Source organism: Heterodontus francisci, chromosome 4 (genome assembly GCF_036365525.1).
Source record: "Heterodontus francisci isolate sHetFra1 chromosome 4, sHetFra1.hap1, whole genome shotgun sequence".
Lineage (NCBI taxonomy): Eukaryota > Metazoa > Chordata > Chondrichthyes > Heterodontiformes > Heterodontidae > Heterodontus > Heterodontus francisci.
In genome coordinates this window covers 42,546,132-42,568,755 of record NC_090374.1, presented here as the reverse complement: position 1 = coordinate 42,568,755, position 22,624 = coordinate 42,546,132, and the positions used below count along the sequence as shown (strand labels likewise).

The 22,624-nt window shown below is 41.5% G+C and overlaps 1 protein-coding gene across 3 annotated transcripts in view; it reads right to left on the bottom strand.

Annotated features, from left to right (window-relative positions):
- Positions 1-20,755, bottom strand: part of LOC137368653 (neurolysin, mitochondrial-like) — a 30,705-nt gene extending 9,950 nt beyond the window's left edge. Inside the window, exons 1-10 of one of the 3 annotated variants that reach the window (XM_068028790.1) lie at positions 20,522-20,755; positions 14,190-14,441; positions 10,112-10,260; positions 8,337-8,444; positions 7,974-8,076; positions 6,851-7,011; positions 5,396-5,531; positions 3,571-3,937; positions 1,366-1,567; positions 364-550 (exon numbers count right to left, since the gene is read on the bottom strand). In XM_068028790.1, the coding sequence (XP_067884891.1) occupies positions 364-550; positions 1,366-1,567; positions 3,571-3,937; positions 5,396-5,531; positions 6,851-7,011; positions 7,974-8,076; positions 8,337-8,444; positions 10,112-10,260; positions 14,190-14,364 (1,588 nt within the window). In that variant the 5' untranslated portion in view covers positions 14,365-14,441; positions 20,522-20,755. Of the gene's footprint in view, positions 1-363; positions 551-1,365; positions 1,568-3,570; positions 3,938-5,395; positions 5,532-6,850; positions 7,012-7,973; positions 8,077-8,336; positions 8,445-10,111; positions 10,261-14,189; positions 14,442-14,628; positions 14,821-20,521 lie in introns of those variants that run through there. The other 2 variants (XM_068028789.1, XM_068028791.1) reach the window with 2 other exon arrangements.
- Positions 20,756-22,624: the final 1,869 nt, after the last annotated feature.

Sequence of the window (22,624 nt, the reverse complement as noted above, 5' to 3'; positions counted from 1 at the left end):
GGCTATGGTACTGGGCTCATAATTCAGTAGACATGAGTTCAAACCATGAAAAATGTTCGAGAAAGCAGTTGGATTGTTGAATATAAACAAACTTGCACTAATGTTTTTCAGTCTGGCCTAGACAATGTGGTTTACTCTTAACTCACTGTCAAGTGGCCTGGCATGCCTCTTCACTTCACTGCAAGCAAAGCCAGCAACAGTTCAAGGCAACAGATTACCTCTTGGGGCAACTAGGGATGAATGATAAATGCAGCATTTCCCATATACTGAGAAAATGTTCATTTACCTCATACCAATCAAATATCACTGCTGCTTGGAAAAGCATTCCAATACTATCTGATCTTTGCATAATTCACCTCTTACCAGCATTAGCTAGTCTCGATTGAATGAGTTTCTCAAGTAAATTGTCTGGAATAGGACACTCATCTTTATAATGATGCGACATTCTCTTGAGTGGTTCCTTCTCCCAAACCCAGTTTTCTAACATCTGGGAAGGTGCCTCCACAAAATCAGTCTCCACATTAGTTCCACTGAACATGGCAAAATCAGCCTGCAAAAGAAATTGAATTATCAATGTGCTAAATTACATTGATTACTTAAATAGTTTAAAGAAAAACACTGAAGTGTTATCTTACATTTAAAGTGAGAATAGCCTGAAAACAAACAAACAAAGCAAGCAAGCTTTGGAACAATGGAACCAGATACTGAACAGATATCCTGGCAGATAGTCCAGAAGCTGGACTTTTGATATTCACACTGCCACTTTTATTTTTGAGCTTATACAATGCTCTTGTTTCACAGGCTCTGCTAATCCATTTAGGGGTTGCTCAGTTTTTTTGCTTCACACCATGTTCCCATTTTTGGGGATATAATCACTACCGGATTGAAATATTGAGCTTACGATCCCTCTGGTCAGGATCACACAAGTCGGGTCATCCTAATTTGATCAGGCAAAGATCGGTGAGGCCTTATGGTTCAAGTTTGAATAGCAAGTGCACCAACTGTTCCGTTAGGCAGAGAGGAAAACCTCTACAACGTCACTCAAATTGGAGATACCATCCCGCAGGATCAGAAGTTGAATAGACTAGCTACAAGGGGCTATTACTACCAAAACTAACTAAGCTAAATAACCAGCAAGTTGGAGAATGAGGACAGATGGAGAAGCATTTGCATTCGTAACATCACAACATCTCAAAATACTTTACAAACAGTGGAATTCTTTTTCAAGTTCAGTAACCGCGAACGTGACAGCAATCTTGTACAAATAACAAATGAATGAATGACCAGATCATTCGTGGTATTTTATTTCTGGCATGTAGTGAAGGAGTCCCAAACCCTAGATTGAGAAAAGTGTAAAGTGGGTACCTGGGCACAGATCTGGTGCATTACATGACCAAATTCATGGAAGTAAGTCTCAACTTCCTCATGCCGGAGGAGGGAGGGAGTATTAGGTGTTGGTTTGGTAAAATTTGCTACCATAGCTGATATTGCCATCTGTCTGGTTCCATTAGGCAATAGGCATCCAGGTTGGAGATCAAAACAAGCCGCATGCCCATACTTCCCATCTCTATAACAAAAGGTCAACAGAGCAACTGATTTTACCATTTTAATGTTATAAACACAACAGGATCAAATCAGATAATAAAAGCAAAATACTGCAGATGCTGGAAATCTGAAATAAAACCAAAAAGTGCTGGAAATACTCAGCAGATCTGGCAGCATCTGTGGAGAGAGAAGCAACCTTAACGTTTCAGGTCAGTGACCTTTCATCAGAACTCTGATGGTATCAGGATCAAATCAGAATTGAGATAACTGGTAAACATATGATTACTACTGTGCAATATTACAGTACTACAGTGGAATAAATATTTTTCACCTTTGACATAACATCTTGCCAATATAAAGCAGCTTCAACGTACATGAAAATCCTAAGGCACTTCAAAGGTGTAATTAAATCTTCATTGTGTATAACAGGTCTATGTAATAAGATACATATCGTACAGAAAGGCATATAAATAACCACATCTTAAAGTTATGTCCAGCAAAAACTCTTCACATCTCTAAATTTTCTTTCCTGCTTGCACTAGTGAATATTGATTCCACTATGTGGGATTATATACTTTCATGAATCACATAATTATCATTTTCCTGATTACAACTTTCTGATTGTAATAAGCAAAACTATTTCTAATGGCAGTGACATACATCACCTGACTGAAATCTAAATATTGATCCACGTAAGTCAGATGCAAATAAAGGTTTTTATGATTTTTACAAAAAATATCTAGATTATTCTCATCATGTCTGCACTGTTGCCATTAATGACGTGAATTGTAATGTGACGTGAGTAACTTTTCCAATGTGCTGTGTCACAAAGTTGTAAAGAGAATATGAGCATGTGATTTCACCTTCATTCTGCCTTAGCTATTCTTTCGCAAAGAGATTTCAGGTGCTTTCCAGTGAAGCAGCTACAAATTCTCATGTCAATTCCCACTGGCCAATTATAGTGATATTAGAGGAAGAAGCACTGCGGATAGCAAATGCACAGAATGAACACTGTACGGAGACATGGGGAGTCCTCCTCCTGTTGTTTAATGGGTTTGCCACCATTCACGACTGGATGTGATACAAATGCAGAGCTTTCATTTGTGGGATCACTTAGCTCTGTCTATTGTATGCGGTTTCTGCTGTTTAGCTTGCATGTACTCCTGTCTTGTATCTTCACCAGATTGGCACCTCATTTCTAGGTACGTCTGCTGCTGCTCCTGGCATGCTCTCCTATACTCCTCAATGAACCAGGGGTGGTCCCCTGCCTTGATGGTAATGGTGGAGTCAGGGATATGTTGCACCATGAGGTTACAGATTGTGGCTGAATAGAATTCTGCTGCTGCCGATGGCCCACGGTGCCTCAGTAATGCCCAGTTTTGAACTTCTAGACGTGTTCAGAATCTACCCCATTTAGCACAGTGGTAGTGCCACACAACACAATTGAGTGTCTGCAGCGTGAAAGTGGGATTTTGTCTCCACAAGGACTGCACTTCTACCAATACTGTCATGGGTAGATGTATTCACAACAGGTAGAGGATGAGGTCATCTAGGTTTTTGCCCTCATATTGGTTCTCTCACTACCTGCCCCAGGCCCAGTCTGGCAGATATGTCCTTCAGGGCTCAGTCAGTAGTGCTGCTGAGTGACACTTGGCGTTGGACATTGAAGTACCCCACTCAGAGCTCATTATGTGCACTTGCTATCCGTAGTACTTCTTCCAAGTGGTGTTCAACATGGAGGAGTACTGATTCATTGGCTGAGGGTAAGCATTAGGTAGTAATCAGGAGGCTTCCTTGCCCATGTTCGACCTGATGCCATGAGACTTCATGGTGTTCGGAGCCAATGTTGAGGACTCCGAGGGCTGTTCGTTCCTGACTATACCACTGTGCCGACACCTTTGCTGGGTCTGTCCCGTTGGTGAGACAGGGCCTACCCTGGGTTGGTGATGAAGGAGTCTGGGATGTTGGTGGAAATTGATAAGATTTCAACACGATAAAACATTTAAAAGATGTTAAGTGACATACCTCGGATAGAGGTCGAGATAAAACTGACCCAGAACATTACTTGTTGCAGTATCCTGGACAGTATACAGAGTTACACTCTTATCCCAGGTGTGAGCATTCTCCAACTGATGGAAAGTCAGTCCCAACAATTCCTGGTAGATGTTCATTAATGCTGCAGTTACTACTTCTATAGGGAAGAACTCCTTCAGATAATTCTGGTCAATGGAATATTTGATTTTCTCAGTTTGTGTCATATAATAATGCATATCCCATGCATTTATTTTGTTATCACACTCGAATCCTCGCTCTTTACATTCTTTCTTCTTTAAATCCAAAATGAAGCGCCTCTCCTCCTCACCTAAAGGTTTCAATTTCTGATATAATTCATCTGTAGAGCAAAAGTAAGATAATGAATTACAAGTTTGATTTCCGATTACAAATTACACTGCACTCCAAACATTTTGTTGATCACATCAAGAATAAATTTCATGGATTGACGTTCTTGGCACAAAGTATTGAGCGATGGGAGCGTTTATCAGAATTTCAGCTTGCTAGGTTCGTGATTCATAATATTTCCTCTCTATTAAAATGAATGGGCAGAAATCATGCGGGCTGAAAATCAAAATTCCCACTATGTGCTTCTGTTGTGCAGCAACACTTCTAGCAAGATGAATGCAGCACAACACACTGGCTGAAACACAGGAATGTACAGAACTGGAAAAGTCCAACACAGTCTCAGTATCTCAGAAATATCATATCCCAAAATAGGGGTCTCATACTTTTTTTTCCAGTTATTTACCCAACTATCTCTGGTATTTGCTGATACAATCAGCCTTCATTACACTCACTGCCTTCTGCATTGTTAAATCTAAACTTTCTTTCCACACTCCCTTGTCTATGTTTGCGGCCATGCCTATGTCAAATTTATGATTAAGCTTAACATATTAGCAGTCTACCCAATGCCTAAATTTAAAATACTAATCCACATGTTTAAATCCATTAATAGCCTCATCCCTCCCTGCAGCCCTACAATACTCCCTCCCTCCCAGATTCTATTCCTTTGAACTTTCATAAACCCTTTGCTCTACTACTGTGAGCTGTGTCTATAGATGCCTATGACCCAATGAGTTCCTTCCCTAAAGCCCTTTGACCTCTCCACCCTCCTCTCCTACTTTTCTAAGCCCCTCTTCAAAACCCACCTTTTTGACACCTTTCCTGATATATCCTTCTTTGGTGCAGCAGCCATTTTCTGGACTATGCCTCTGCGATGTGCCTGAGGATGTGTTCCCGCAATAAATGTGTTTAGCAAATGCAAGCTATTGTTATTTATCTTGTCTACACCCATTAGGAATTACAGCACTTCAGTAAGATAACCTCTGAGACTTCTCCAACATCTGCTGCCTCCCCTTGTGATCTGGGTGGCTAATCCCAGCAATTTAGCAATTTAGTTGCCCTTCAGTGCACCCTCTCCAATGCCTGGATGTCTCACTGATAATACGGTTGCCAGAAACAGTAGACAGTAATCAAGATGAGGCCAGACGAACACTCTGGACAAACTCAGAATTACTTTTCACGTTCTTACTCTACTCATTTGGCTTTACAGACATTGATCCTATTTGCTCTCTTTTTTTTAAATTTTGCACACTGTGCTGTCTATCTGATATGAACTTTAAATCTAAAGCAAACACTTGCCACATCAGTATACACAATGATAAGAAAGAGAAGAACTGTAGCTGTTAAACATATTATCAGCAAGATAGCGGGCAGCTGTGATATTTCAAATTCCATTTCTTTTCTGATGAATATCTCTTAGAAACAATCTTAAATTTTAATTAAAGGAACACACCTAATAATTTGACAACATTTTGCATTTTTTTGGCCATGTTCAACTCAAGTACGAAGTCAGCATGTGAACTAAAGCCCAGTAGTTCTGCTGCCTTTGCTCGAACTAGAATCAGCTTTTCAAGAATTCTTGTGTTTTCCTGCCAAGAAAATACCATGAGAATAAATCCACTGACTCAACATCATAAATTTTCAAAATGCAAGTTTGAGTTTTCTTTCTCAAGTTTTAAGATACACAGTAATAAATAATGTCAGCCATCAAAGCGTTTAAAAAAATTCTTTAAAAAAACAAGAATAATTTCCTTCAATTTGGACCCCCAAAGATTATGGTCACTGCAGAGTGATCCTTTCAATAACAACACTTTATACAGCACCTTCAATGCAGCAACACATCCCAAGGCCCTTCACAAGAGTATCAAACAAAAAAATGACACTGAGCCACATAAGGAGATATTAGGACAGACGACCAAGGCTTGGTCAAAGAGGTCGGCTTTAAGGAGAATCTTAAAGTGGGAGAGAAAGATGGAGAGGTTTAGTGAGGGAATTCCATGGCTTAAGGCCTAGGCAGCTGAAAGCATGGCCAATAATGGTGGGGTGATTAAAATCAGGGATGGGCAGGAATTCAGAATTGGAGGAGCACAAAGATCTTGCAGGGTTGATAGGCTTGCAGAGATTACACAGACAGGAATTTGTGGATTGAGGTAAGGGAAGGGGAGGGAGAGAGAAGTGAAAGCCAGTCTAGCATATGACATTATGATCTCCATTCAGGTTGAAGATAGATGCACTTACAGCAGTGAGTAGACTGTATCAGTCTGCCACCCTGTTCCAAGATGGAGGGAGAGCACACAACAGTGCATTCCATCCAATGATCTAACATAGGCTGACACCTGTCCCAGTGATTTATAATAATAAATGTCTTAAAATAAAGAATCACAAGTTTCCCCTATGGGCTATTAGGCTAAGTAAAATTACCATACGCTAAATTGATGTTTGTGACCAGCTGTTATACTGCTAACAGCCACAAATAGATTAAGGCTAAGTATGAAATCTGTCAGATAAAATTTCAAACCATGAGCTGGAAAAATTGTGACATTTGCATGTTATATAGAGAGACACTTAAAAGAAAACCCTGTTAATTATAAACAACACTATCCCAAGTGTCATTATTTTATACAGATTTGCAGCTTTTTGGAGATCTCACTTTCAATTTCGCAGAAGATAACCAAAATCTCACTAGATTCTAAAATCTATGAATTCTGTATCAATTGAAATTCAAGCATTTTGCTACCAAAATTATCTTTTTCAATCATGTGGACAGTCACTCGAACATAGACCTATTTTAAACCTTTGTTGGGGGGGGGTGGGGGTTGGGGGAGGTGGTGAGACAATAATCACGCTGAAAGAGTTCTAGATACTGGTATCTGTTCAATATGTTTGCAACACTGTAACCTCATCTTACCTCTTTACATCGAGAATTAAAAGCTGCTTCCATTTTTTTTCTGGTTTCAGGGACATAACACTCTTTAACTACAGGCATGTAGTCGGGGTACTTCAAGGTCACCTTGTATTTGGTATCGTCAACCTTTTCCAAATCATCAAGAAAGTCATCCGGGAGGCCACCTGTGAGAAGCGTCCAAACTAATTTTACAGTTGTACATAGCAAACTGGATTATCAGAACAAATTTAGATCTTTATTTTAATACATAAGTAACAACTAATCCAAATTTACCGTCTATTAATGGACTTTTGTGTTTTGTTTGTCACGAGTGGTGTAGTTACGTACAGCTTTAGTCATATTAACAACAATTTAGAAATTCACATTAACTCCAAATCAATGTTCCCTAACATATGCAGATGATTCCAGAAAACTAATAACTTCATAGCTGCAAAGGCTTCCATTTATTTGTTTTGTTCCCCTCATCACCTCCGTGCTGGGTTACCGTTTTACGGGGGCCGTTCACCATGTCACACCTCTCCAAAGCAACCACTCTTTAGGTGTAAGCCTTAATGCATGATAGCGCAGGCTATTCAACCATGAGAGGGATGTTTCGACATAGCTGAGTTTGATTTTGTACACGTCGACATGTGTACATGTGCAAACTTTCTCATGGGGTTACTAGATAGCAATCAGGTGTGAAGGATTTCTCCTGTCCAACATAAGATTCCTTAAACAGTCAACTAATCGTAGAATTTCTCCATCCTTTTAAAATCTTCCTATACTGGCAAAATTGAGTTTCTGTACTGTCTTTTTCTGTTTGATTTGTCCATTTATCTCCCCGCATTTCTTCAACTTCCTCCAAAAATAGCTAGGACAAGTTACTGTAACAGTTCACCACTGCAAAAAAACCCCAGAAAATTTGGTGCAGCACTATAAAGCTTACTTCACTTCCTTAAATATTTACTTAACTACGAATCCTAAATAGAAGCATTAAATCAAATGACCCTGGAAAGCAGTCTGGACATAAGCATCCGGTTACTTTGTACCAGACAGATTTGCTACTCCAAACAGAATACGATTTCTCACCATAAAATATGTACATATAAGAAAGTTACCCATGCATGTCAGAAATAATGCTTCATACCCAGTTCATCCCTGGTGAACAGGAGAACGGTAGTGTCCTCATTGAGATTCTTGTTAAAGTCAATACAGAGCTCACTAATTTGCTTCTTGATGGTTTTGAGCTCCTGGACAGTACAGAAAGGATAAAATGTTAGTCGGTGTTATTCAATCCTGAACAATATGAATCTTTCCTCAATTAATAAATTTATATTACAAATCTTCTGCATTTACTTGCTGTCCATCTGTCTAAATCTACATCACATGATTCCAGCTGGAACTAGTGGTGCAATGTCATATTGCTAATGGAGTGTTAATATAATTGTAACTCATTTCTTTGTCTGCATTTAATATAGAAGATAATCATTGTCTCTACTACTGAACTTACTGATTGGATTTCTTTTGGCAGGTGTAATCCATTCCTTCTTCCCAATTTCAGCAGTCTCTCCATATATCGCTTGGCCTCAGGTTTCAGGGCCTCGGGATCACATTTTTCCTGCAATTAGAAGTGAAACAGGAATTAATTTCACATTTTGAAAAACTGGGAGAGGGGCAGGTTGGGGACTTCAAATAAGAATGATGCAAGAAGCACAGGGTAATATCAAATTGTGTGACACTGTGAGAGTAAATTGTACTTGCTATCAAGGTAGTCAGCTCTTTAAACTTCAAAAATGTCCGGCCATAGACAGAGCTCTGTTTCTGCTTTTAAATATGGGCACTCCAAGATCTGCTTTGCCCACCTAGAGAAGTGGTGCAAGCAGAAGGTGTAACTGTGCATTGTCTGTTCGCATTATGTCCCACTGCTTTACAGCCAATGAACTACTTTTGAATTGTAGTCATTGTTGTAACGTAGGAAATGTGGCAGCCAAGGTCTCGCAAACAGCAATGTGATAATAACCAGATCAGCTGTTTCAGTGATGTTGGCTGAGGGATAAATATTGGCTACCACATCAGGAAGAACTCCTTTTCTCTTCTTTAAATAGTGTCATGGATATTTAAAGTCCTCCTGAGGGACCTCAGTTCAATGTCTCATCCAAAAATACAGCACCTCTGACTATGCAGCACCCTCAGAGTCCTGTACGAAAGTTTTAGCCTAGATTTTGTGCTCAGGTTTCTGGATTGGGACTTGAACATCTAACTCAGAAGTGAGTGCTACCAACTGAGCCACAGCTGACACCTAGTGTTGTCACTGCTGTACTGCAGGAAAGGCCATTTTCTTAAGAAGATTGTGGCTGGGATTTGGTGCTGGCAACAGGGGTCTTGACATCCAGAAAAAGCAAGGGCAGGGGGGTGGCTCTCAGCGAGCGGCACCCCCTTCCCGATGCCGGGCCCCTCGTTCAAGCACTAAATGCCTTTTATAACAAGGGGCCCCTCCACCCACCCCTGAGCGAGGAACCAGTCCACATAGTTTTTCGTGCCGTGCTTCCCGCGCAGCGGCAGGGCCGCCTCCCGCACGGCTAATTGTGGCGGCTGTGGGATGAGGCCCTTAATTGCCCAGTTAGGGGCCTCAATTGATGGTGGGGCGGGAAAGCCGTTCACAGGCCTTCCCGCCCTGGACTTAATTTTGGTGGGGGCCAAATCCTACCAGATTCTATGCTGTCCCCACCTCCAAACCCGCCTTGGGACAGTAAAAAATTCCCCCGTGTTTCTGAAAAAACCCCACCTTCCTTTGTTTCAGCTGTTGCTATTCCAAGGTGTGCTAAAGCAGCAACCTCACTGTGCAACAGTGTCAAAAAATACAGTAATGCTTATGAACTGGACTAGCTGTTACTTTATAAAACAACATAGCTTATTAAGATTAAAAGCTGAATAAATGTATCCATTATGTTCATCCCCTCTCCCCCTTGAGGTAATTAACCTCTTCCTTGCTCCTGACCTCTGAAGACATTTAAGCCACCAATTCCGCTGATGAATCACAGACAGTACGTAATGACTGGCCATTGATTACGTAACTAAGACACAGGTTTCTAACTGACCATTTTAATTCCGTACTTCCAGGCAGCAATGTGATTCAGTGCCCCACAATGCAAGTGAATTCTTTTTACTTGAAGAAAGAAAATTATCACTTTCCACCCGTTACTAAGAGATAATAAGGTTGCACCTTTCAACTGAAGTCTGTGTACAGCTTTAAGCTGTGCTTAAAATATTGGTCAAAGCATTCACCTGTAGAGCCACAATCCGTTGAAACACATCATCTCTCATAGACATGTCCACATTAAACTCTGAAAGTTTCTTGTCTGCCTCAGTGCTGGCAGCACGCACATCTTTGTGCTGAGAAACATGATTTAGAAAAGTTAGATTGCTGTATCCCACTGAAAGAGAAAGGAAACAAGGATGTTGGTATACATCGAAATGGATACTAGTACAGCAGCTTAGGAAGATACTTAGTAAAAAAAATATATTCTATAATCCTGACTGTAAGCAGTGGGTAAAAGACTTATGTTTACATGGTTCCTTCTTACCTCTCAGAAATGTCTCAAAGCACTTCACACGATACTTTGAAGTGTTATGATTGCTGCTAGCTAGGAAAACAAGTATCACTTTACCAGACTTAAAATTAGTTGCATCTAATTTAATAGATTAAGTGAAAATTGAGACCTTGACAACCTTTGCCTTAAGTTAATTCATTAACAGGAAGATAATTAAGGCTCAGATTAAGCAACATTAAGCCAAGTGCGTGATAAGAACAATAAGTATGAGAAGGAAATAATAAGTTTCAGAGTTTTACCATGCAATTCTGAGAGCTAAATAAGATAGTCTTTCATTGCAACTCTAGTAAAACCACTTTAATAGGCAGTGAATTTTTGTATTGCTGCAATAAACTTTCATTCTCCAAAATAAAGTTTGTTTTACCTAATGTTGCCATCCCAACCAGCTACAGGAAGTACTATGATTGGAATGATATTAAAGACCAAGCAATTTATGATGTCGCCAGTAGAAGGTTTACACAACGATTCAGAATTTCCTGGAAACACGCACAATTCTAATGGTGCATTATGTCATAAAGCCCATCATACCGCACAAAAGTGGAAATCAGACCCAAAACCCTGATAACCCTCAGGAATCCTATTAAATTTTCCTGCACTTGTAGCAGTAGACTTCTTGGGTCTCACTGTTACTACAGTTAAAGCCACATAAAGGCCTGCTCAGGTCAGGAAAAAGAACCCGACCCGAACCCGACCAAACCACAGCGGACCTGAGCCCGACCCGGTCCGAGTCCCTCCGATTTTGCCCCGAGCCCGACCTAAGCGGAGCCCGACTCTGACTCGACCCGACGTATCCCTTTACTTACCTTCCTGACACTGAAACTGCAGGAAGCTGCAGCGCATGAGTGATGACATCATAGTGACACCACTCGCTCACTGCGTACTCAGTTTTGTCCCAGATTCCCAGCTCAGGTGTTTTTTAAAATTTCAATACTTACCAGCAGAGCACTTACCGTGTTTGTCGGCCCGACCTGGACTCAACCGACCTGACCCGAGCCCAAAAGCCAGACCCGGAAGAGGGGTCTGATCCGACCCGAACCAGACACTTGTCGGGTCCCGTCGGGTTCGGGTCAGGTAGCAGCCTTTAAAGTCACAGCTTGTTCTGCTGTGCTTTCCATCAGGTTGTCTTCTTCACTGAGCAGGTGATTAACCCTACCGGTTTTTCCTTTAGTTTCCAGCGTCAGCTTTTAAATGCCCTGCTTTGTTACAATGGAAGCACAGAGGTCTCCGGGTCTCACTCTTGCTCACAGCACCTTCCTTTTTGGCTGCAGTAGGGCCCCCTATGTCTCCTGCTTTCCTTTCTCTCACAGGACTGCCTGGGCGGATATCACCTTCCTACCCTTTGTCCTTTTCGGATTTGTGGTGGTGATTAGGAAAGGTTCTCTCCGGGAATCCGGCTTATAAATTAAAGCAAACTTTAACAGCCAGAACGACCACTTGCCAGGCTCTCTGAACTCGCTGCTCCTCTACATGGGTCTTTATGCAGAGTGGGAGAGAGTTTTTAAATTCCTCTAACAGAACTACTTCCCTGCGATTTTCATAGTTGAGCTGTACTTTAAGAGCCCTCAGCCACTGGTCAAAAGCCAGCTGCTTACTTCTTTCAAACTCCAGACAGGTTTGATTAGCTTACTTCCTGAGGGTTCTAAACTGTTGGCAATAGGCTTCGGGTACTAATTCATATGCCCCGAGGATAGCATTTTTGGTCAGTTCATAATTTCATGAACTCTCATCTGGCAACAGGGAATAAACCTCATGGGCTTTTCCAGTTAGCTTGCTTTGTAGTAGAAGTGAGCAGGTTTCAGCTGGTCATTTTAGCTGCCTTGCCAGTTTCTCAAAGGACACAAAAAATGCCTCCACATCTTCCTCACTGAATTTTGGGATTAGATGAGCTAGTTTTAACAATTCTGTACCCAGCCCTGAATTACACTCCTCCATATTAGCCAAATTTCTGTTATGACCAAGTGAGAAAGGTTCCCTCTCAGCCTTCACCTGGTCTTACTGTAACAGGGATTACTTTTAAACACACTGTGTTTTGAGCTCCCCCTTGCTGAATCCTTCTTCAATGCTTTCCAATTATAAGGCAAATAAATGAGCACAAACAGGCTTTCTTAGGTTTAAAGAAGAAAAATGAAATTTATTAAACTTAAACTCTAATTCGGTTAATGCCTACGGAACACGAAGTGCCCATGCTAGCATGCATACACGATACACACATTCAGACAGGGACAGAAAAGAGCAGAAGAAATGATAAAGTGACAAAGTTTGAGGCAATCTCAGAGGAGGGTTTTTTGTTACTGTGCTTTGAGCTCGTTGCAGAGTCCTTTTGTTGAAGGTATGGTCTTGCTTTTCGTTGGGGCCCAGTATTCTTCTTAAACCTTGTTCACTGTAGGAGACTTTTCTCTCTTGGGGTTCATGTGTCTTCAGTTGGTTTTTGGAGTTCAGTGAGAAAAAGATGGGTGCAGACAGGAGAGGCTGTGGCAAGCCAGTCACGAGAGGTCTTTTCCAGTCCAGAAGCAAAGAGCTTTCTGCCAGTTCAAACACTGTCTCTACAATTCAAAACTCCCCAAGTTGGCCAGCAGGGTAGTCACGTGACTGGTATAACCACTTCTGGCTTTGTGTATTGGGTGGGTCAGGGAATGGTCCTTTGTCTACAAATACTGTCTGTTAATATGCAAAAATGTCTTTCTTGCTAGCGGGCTTGGCAACCCCTTGTGTCAGGCCTTCTCCTCTTCCCAGCAACAATTTGAAATTTAATGTCCATGTGACAAAATTAATATGCCTCATTCTTGGCAGGTGGGGGCCTGCATGACACTATGCTTTCACTGGGGTTACTCTGTCGCCCCAGTTAACTCAAGCCATTTCAACTCTCTTTCTTCGCATTTTTTCTGGAATTTTCTTTCTCTCTTCTCTTGTTCCTTCTCCTGTCTTTCATTTTCTTCACCTTCCTTCTGGAAGGCTCTCTCTTTCTCCCTCTCCTCTAATTCAAGTTTCCTCTGTTCCAATTGTATCTTTGCTAGCAGTACCCCGTCTAGGTCTGCTTCTAACCCTGTTTTTGCTTCTTCAGATTCAAGGGAAAAATAGTTGGCCACTAGCCTTAGGAGTTCAGACTTCCTAGCCTTGCCACGTACAGTGATCCCACACTGCTCAGCCATTTTTCTCAACTCCTCCATAGACAGTGCTTTTAACTTACCCCAAGTTACTTCACTCTGGCTTGGAGCACTACTAGCTTCAGTTGCAGATATGTTAGTATGCAATCACATACAACCACAGTAACAGTGACCATGAAACTGTTGGGTTGCTGTAAAAACCCATCTGATAGTTCTGAGGAAGGATCACTGACCTGAAACGTTAACTCTGCTTCTCTCTCCACAAATGCTGCCAGACCTGCTGAGTATTTCCAGCATTTCTTGTTTTTATATCTGATTCACTAATCTCCTTTAGCGAAGGATATCTGGCATCCTTACCGAGTGTGGCTTATGTGCTGGCACAGACACGAAGGGCCGAAGGGCCTGTTTCTGTGCTGTATGACTCTATGTGTGACCCACAGCCATGTGGTTGACTCTTAACTGCCCTCTGAAATGGTCCAGCAAGCCACTCAGTCGTATTCAAGGCAACGACTGACCACCTCCTTCTCGAGGGCATTTCAGGATGCGCAATAAATGCTGGCCTTGTCAACAATGTCCACATCTCGTGAATGAATAAAAAAAATTGGCAAAGTCAATCACAGTGATTTTATTTATTCTCTGCTGACTTACCAGCATACTCAACTTCCACATCTGCTAGAGCCTTCAATGTGTTTTCATATGTGACTTCTTTAATACCTAATGCTCCAACACTGTCATACACTTGCTTGGTTTTATGAATGAGAACATCTGTCTGAAACTTGACTTGATCTGGTGTTAGATTCCATTGCAACTTGTTCATGTCCATTTTTTCTGATGTATTAGTTTGAGTCAAAAACAATTTCTGTTCCTGAAGATAGCGTGGGGCAAGTCTGTGAACACAAACTTTAAAAAAAATAAATATTTTGAATGGACAAGCATTTTGTATAGTGTTGCAATGAAAGTTAACACATTGTGCTGTATAAATTTGAATTTATATTGTAAAGCCATCTAGAAAAAAACGATTTTGTCTTACAGCATGCTAGGTATATAGCTAGACCATTAACATTCCTGTTACTTTAAAGTGCATTACGTTTTAGTTTAATCATGAGCGGGTAGCTTCATACAAAGTGATGCTCCTCTGATCGTGCAGTGGGTAAACGCACTACGTGGTGTGACACTGATCCCGACAGACCATGAAGTTCTCAGGTTCAGGTGAGGCTCTGTGCCGAAATGGACAATCGCACAACCTCTAGGAGCCACTACAATTGGCCTCAGTGAACCAGGCTGCAAAAAAGCAAAATCAATCAGGCCTCTCACTCTCGAGCGCAATCCAGTGCCCTCTCCTGAAAGCAAGTACCGTATGGGAGACAATTTAACCTGACTGAGCGATGATGGTCATGTGGTTGCCTCGGCTCCTAACACTGACGAGGTTGAGGTCTGCTGCCCGTGAAGCCTTGCATAATCGCATAACTGAGAAAAGGACAATGGCCTACAGTTGTTAAAAATTATCCCATACTATTGCTTTAAAAAGGAATCTTGGATGGTGTAGTCTATTCATTCAACTCCAATGCTATCCAGAATAGACCAATAGAACTCTTTTGAGGGGCAGGTGCTGGTAACTGTCACAGAAGTTGTTTTTTAAATGCGTTAAATATAATTAGTCAATTGGCACTAAAAACACTAGTAATTTCACCAATAATAAATAACTGAATTAATTTATTTGCCAAATCTAAACTTTGTTTCACATTAAAGGGATGTTATTAATGTACTCATACTACACAAAACTGCTCCTTTAAACAGTCAGACTGAAAACAATAAGTTACAAATTATATCCTAATAAGTTATAATTTCTCTGAGCACTGTGAAGGGAACTATTCCAAGGTAGTAGTAAAGCTTTCCTTTAATTAACAGGAAAGGTAAGAAAGATGTATTGGATGGCCTTGCTGTCTCTGAAAAAATAGTACAGGGGAAATATTCAGAAATGTTTAGGTGAAACAGGTTTTCAGTGTGAAGAGCAACGAGGACAAAGATGTACAATTCTTTCCTAAAATATCCTGATTAGATCAATCATTTATAAAGCATTCAATACAATATCAAACTTTAATTTGTTTTGTTCATGGATGAAACAGTCCCAATGGTCCTGACATAGTCATTCACAATTAATAAATGCAGTTCCAATAACTACAGTCCAATTCAACTTACTTCCCATTTTTTCCCTGTCTCATATTCTTTACTTGGATGTGGAAATGTAGACAGACTAACTGTCATTGATTAATTAAGTACAGGCTACTGAGAAAGTAATATACAACAACTGGAAAATTACAAAATGGCTGTATGGGTTTCCTTCCTAGTCTCTCTCCCATCTGATCTCCACCTCTGCCTGTCTATTGTTCATTTGTGGCTTCGCAGTTAGAGTCAAAGAATGGTACTGCGAGGAAAATGTCCTTCCTCTTCGAGGTGAAACTAGTCTAGTCTCTATTAGAAAGGAGGGATGGAGGACATAACAGTCAGGACTCAGAAAAAGAGACTGGGAAGTATATTAGACAGAAGAGGGAAAAGGCAAACACACTGGAAAAGAGGAAAACTAGGCAGTACATCAGAGATCAGGAAGCAGGTAGCAATAACTTAATGAAGAAGGCATTCAGGGCAACTGGATGAGGGACATTCGGTTTTGAAGGTACAGTGCAAGAGAAGGTGCTCAATGTTTGATAGCATTAATTCATCACTGTACAGGGTAATGGAGAGGTAAATGTGCAAAGCAGTCGTGGAATGGAGATGAACATGAAAGAAACCCAACTAGAAGAAAAAAAAAATACACCAATAAAATGAGACCCAAAGGACAGGGAATAAACAAACATAAACAGTTAGCCTCACCATTATTCCTACAGCAAAATCCAGGCCAATATGTACAAAACATAATAAAAATAGGGGATAGGCAGGATGAATCACCTGACGCCTCCAGCACAGAAGTCTAACTATCCTAATGCTGGTAAATAAAATCATTAGGATTTGTAATATTAAATAGATGAGACATACCTGGCCAAGGCATCAGAACAATATAGCGTTGTGGGTAAAGATAAGCAGAATGGTACAGGAAGGGACAGAGAGTTTAACAGAAATTATACATCAGCAAATAAGGTCATTGAAGGGAACAGAAGCAAAAAAATGAAATTAAACGTTCTTTATCTGAACGTGCCAAGCATCCACAATAAGATAGATGAACTAGTGGACAACTAGAGGTACATGATTTAGATCTAATCGCTATCATAGAGACATGGTTACATGGTGATCAAGGTTGGGAAATAAATATCCCAGGGTATGCAATATTTTGGAAAGACAGACAGAATAGCAAAAGAGGAGGGGTAGGCCTAATGGTAAAGGATGACATAAAGGCATTAGTGAGAAAGGATCTGGCCTCAGAAGATCATGAAGTAGATTCAGTATGGGTTGAATTAAGGAATAGCAAGAATCAGAAAGCACTGGTGGGAGTAGTTTATAAGGCCTCTAACAGTAGTTATACCGTTGGACAGAGCATTAAACAAGAAATTATTGGAGGTTGTAACAAAGGCAATGCAATAATGTTGGGGTACTTTAATCTTCCAATAGATTGGGACAATGAAATTGGCAGGCGTGGTCTAGAAGATGAGTTTGTAGAATGTTTTCTGGACAATTTCTTGTAGCAATACGTTGTAGAGCCAACTAGGGATAAAGCTATCTCAGATATTGTATAATGAAGCAGGGTTAATAAGCAATGTCATAGTAAAAGATCCACTGGGAGACAGTGATCATAATACTATGGAATTCCATGTTAACTTAAACAAAGCCAATTACATCGGCACGAGGGAAGAACTGACTAAGGTAAATTGGGTAAATAGACTAAAAGGTATGGCAGTAAATGAACAGTGGGAAAACTTTAAAGAACCAATTCAAAATGTTCAACAAAAATACATTCCTTTGAAAAACAATAACTCAGCCAGAAAGACCCATCTGTGGCTCAGTCAGGAAATTAAAGACAGTATTAGATTAAAAGAAAAGGCTTACAATGTTGCAAGAAAAGAGTATTAAGTCTGAGGATTGGGAGTGTTTTAGAAACCAGCAAAGGACCACCAAAAAGTTGATAAAAAAAGGAAAAAATAGAATGAGAGTAAACTAGCCAGTAACATAAAAACAGACTGTAAGAGCTTTTATAGGTATATCGAAAGACAGTGGCTAAAGTAAACATTGGTCCCTTGAAAGCAGAGACAGGAGAAATTATCATGGGGAATGAGGAAATGGCAGAGGCATTGAACAAATATTTTGTGTCTGTCTTGACAGTAGAAGACACAAGTTCCATACCAGAAATAGACAGTAACTTAGGGGCTAAAAAGTAGGAAATTAAGGATATTGACATCAGTTGAATAGAATTATTGGAGAAACTTAAAGGACTAAAATCTGACAAATCTCCAGGACCTGATGGCCTACATCCTAGGGTTCTAAAAAAGATAACTGCAGATATAATGGATGATATAGATATGATTTTCCAAAATTCCTTAGATTCAGGAATGGTACCATCAGACTGGAAGTTGGCAAATGTTACACTGCTATTCAAGAAAGGAGGGAGAAAAAAACATGCCAGTTAGCCTAACATCCGTTGTTGGGAAAATGCTGGAATCTATTATTAAGGAAGTCTTAACAACGCACTTGGAAAAGCACAGTATGGTTTTACTAAAGGGAAATCCTGTTTGACAAGTCTATTAGAGATTTTTGAGGATGTAACTAATAGGGTAGATCAAGGGGAAACCAGATGTAGTATACCTGGATTTCCAAAAGGCATTTGATAAGGTGCCACACAAAAGATTAATTGGCAAGATAAGGGCTCATGGAGTTGGGGGTAATATATTAGCATGGAGAGAGGATTGGTTAACAGACAGGAAGCAACAAGTGGGCATAAACAGGGTATTTTCAAGTTGGCAGGCAGTAAGTAGTGGAGTGCCACAAGGTTCTGTGCTGGGGCCTCAGCTTTTTACAATCTATATTGATGGCTTAGATGAAGAGACAGAGAGTAATGTATCTAAATTTGCTGGATGATACAAAGGTCGGTGGAAAGGTAAGCTGCGGGGAGGACACAGACAGGCTGCAAAGAGATACGGGCAAGTTAAGTGAGTGGGTAACAAGATGGCAGATGAAGTATAATGTAGGAAAGTGTGAAGTTATGCACTTTGGTTGTAAGAATAGAAAAGAAGAATTTTTTAAAAAGGTGTGCAATTTGTGTCGATGTTCAAAGAGACTTGGGTGTGCTTGTACAAGGAATGCGGAAAGTTAATATGCAGGTACAACAAGCAATTAGGAAGACAAATAGCATGTTGGCCTTTATTGCAAGGGGATTGGAGTACAGGAATAAGGAAGTATTGCTACAATTATACAGGGCTTTGGTGAGACCACATCTAGAATAATGTGTGCAGTTTTATATTTTTTTTTTATTTAGAGATACAGCACTGAAACAGGCCCTTCGGCCCACCAAGTCTGTGCCGACCAACAACCACCCATTTATACTAACCCTACAGTAATCCCATATTTCCTATCACCTACCTACACTAGGGGCAATTTACAACGGCCAATTTACCTATCACCTGCAAGTCTTTGGCTGTGGGAGGAAACCGGAGCACCCGGGGAAAACCCACGCAGACACAGGGAGAACTTGCAAACTCCGCACAGGCAGTACCCAGAATTGAACCCCGGTCTCTGGAGCTGTGAGGCTGCGGTGCTAACCACTGCGCCACTGTGCCGCCCACATTGATCTCCACATTGAAGAAAGGATGTACTTGCATTGGAGGCAGTGCAGCGAAGGTTCACTAGATTGGTCCTTGGGATGAGGGGGTTGTCCTATGATGAGAGAATAAGTAAATTGAGAATGTATTCTCTGGAGTTTAGAAGAATGGTAGCTGATCTCATTGAAACATATAAGATTCCAAAGAGCTTGATAGGGTAGACACAGAGATTATTTCCGCTGGTCGGGGGATCTAAAACACGCGGACACAGTCTCAGGATAAGGGGATGATCATTTAGGGCTAAGATGAGGAGAAATTACTTCACTCAAAGGGTTGTGAATCTTTGGAATTCTCTACCTCAGACAGTTGTAGATGCTCCATCCTTGAATGCATTTAAGGCTGGGATTGACAGATTTTTGTTCTTAGGGAATCAAGGGATATGGGGAGCAGACAGGAAGGTGGAGTTGAATCCTAAGATCAGCCATGACAGTTTTGAATGGCGGAGCAGGTTCGATGGGCCATATGGTCTACTCCTGCTGCTATTTCTTGTGTTCTAAAGACGAGTGAATCTCAGCATATAGACATGGTGGCTATCATTTACAAAAATGGTCCTCTAGCTCCAGCTTCTATGCATCAATCTCTCCCTTCACCTCACCATTGGTATCCCTGCCTTAGGTCACCTAGGCCCCACACTCTGAAAGTTGTTCTTGAACTGAACCCTTCTTCCTCATTACCCCTCCTGAAAGCCCACCCTTTTTATATTTGGTGTCCCACCTCCCTCATATTCGTGGGGGAAGCATCAACATTTTTTTTAAGCCTCTGTGAAGAACCTGGGGAATTTCTTAGTGTTAAAGGAGCTGACTAAAACGCAAGCTGTTGTTGTGCATAGCAACAAATGGCTAAATTCTTCCCAACATATATTGAGCCCGCAGTAGTGAACCGGACCACACACAATTCCTACTTTGCAGCCAGGAACCCAAACCATGTCATTCCTTGCTTGAGTAATGAATGCTTGTGAGCATGCGCCTGAGATTCGCACGGTTCAACAATCATTGCCAGCCAATCAATTAACACGTTACATGTGGCAGAAGTTTTTGTTATAATAAGCTACATTGTTATCTGGCAATTCACACTGAATTGCATGCATAGTTTTGCTTTGTATCCATACAATAGCGACTGCAATGAAATGAACCCAGCAGCGCAAATTAACCATTGCACGGCCACACCCACACTCACCAGCTTGTCCCAAACCACCGAGTCCGCTTCGCTTCCGCCAGGCTGCGGCGCTACGCCGCTACGCCTGCGCCATGGTCCAATGACGTGCTGCTGTGGAATGTTGTGTGCACCGGCGCGAGCACAAGAGGAGCAGGCGGGCAGTGAGGGGCTGGCCACAGCGAGAGAGCCAGAGAGACATCAAGAGAGCTCAGGCTGGCATACAGATATACAGGCAGGAGGAGGCAGCCTGCAAAGGCATGCACAGCAAGGGTGACAGACCCGTGTGGGTGGGCCTGCAGCGGGGTGGGTGGGATTGAGTTGCCCCAGACTCACCGGATTGCAACCTGAAATGTTATGGCAAGTGCGCTCGGACACCTCGCAATAGATAAACACTAATAAGCATTGCTGAACACAGCAACAGCGCACAACTCGCAATTATTTTATAATGTTACTGTGAATATGTTACCTCTACCAACTAGAAGGACAAGGGCAGCAAATACATGGGAACACCACCACCTGCAAGTTCCTCTCCAAGTCACACATCATCCTGACTTGGAACTATATCGCCGTTCCTTCACTGTCGCTGGGTCAAAATCCTGGAACTCCCTTCCTAACAGCACTGTGGGTCTACCTACCCCACATGGACTACAAGGGTTCAAGAAGGCAGCTCACCACCACCTTCTCAAGGGCATTTAGGGATGGGCAATAAATGCTGGCCTGGCCAGCGTCACCCACATCCCATGAATGAATTTTTAAAAATGGCCTGGATTTTGCAGTCAGCTTGCTGCTGACCTGGTTAAAAAGCTGCCTAGAAAGATTTGGCGGAACTTTCTCCTGTTACCATGTCGATTTCAATTCTGCTGCCAACCAGAGGGCATCTCTGCTATCCCGGAACGGAATGAAGCAGGCGGAGCAGCCAATCAGACTGAAGAATTCGAACAGACAGCAAAGCAGGAAGTCAAAAGCATGGATTATCCTCCACTTTTCAAACATTTTGCAGAAAGCAAAATAAAGATTGGGATGTACATTTGAGATTAAGGTAGAAGCTGATGTAGCATATGGTCTATGCCCTCGTCCAAACCTCTCTGCATGGATGTTTTGGTCTCTTTAGTGGCATTTGCTCAATTTTTTCCCCATAAGAGATAAAAATCAGAGGTTCAAACAACTCATGAATGCCAACTGACCCCACCTCCTTTCTTTAGCCATATCACGATGCCGGTTTGCCATGTTTTCACTCTTTCCTCTGATCTTAACCTTTCTAATTCATAACAATCTCTCCTCACCAAAGGAGAGCAAAGGAAAAGCAAAATACTGCGGATGCTGGAAATCTGAAACAAAAACAAGAAATGCTGGAATCAATCAGCAGGTCTGGCAGCATCTGTGGAAAGAGAAGCAAAGTTAACGTTTCGGGTCAGTGACCCTTCTTCGGAACTCGACGAAGAAGGGTCACTGACCCGAAACGTTAACTTTGCTTCTCTTTCCACAGATGCTGCCAGACCTGCTGATTGATTCCAGCATTTCTTGTTTTTGTCTTCCACTCATTGTTGTACACCCTTATCTAAATTGGTCTACTTGATACCATGCTGTTCTGCCACCTTTGTTTCCGCCTACATTCTTTATGGCTCCCTCTATTGGATTAACCCCTTTTGCTATTTCCACCTCCTTTGACTTCTCTCAGGATATTTCTCTTTGCAGGATATTTTCTGGCTATGACTTAATAGATAACAATGGAACCAGGCGAGGCCAGTCCTGGTCAGCTGGGCAACAACAGAGTAGAGGCATTGGAGGAGGAGGATTGGCTGAAGATAAAAAGAAAGAACTGTGCGGATCGAATGGTGGGCATTGAGCTCTGCACAGGTAGCTTTAAAGCTTCGGTTTCCAATTAGGATGAAGATTCTGCACTTTAAATGCTAACGTCTTTTTCTGTGTTCTCTGCACATCTTGCTATGTACTTCTAGTATTTGCTGTTATTTCAGATTTTCAGTGGTGTAGTTTATTTATTTTTACAAGACAAGCAGACAGCAGCATCTCAAGTAGCAATAGTGGGCCAGCAAACATTTAGAGGCAAACACATGGGGCTGAAATTTTGCCTCCCCCTGCCACAATAGCAGCAATGGAAGCAGG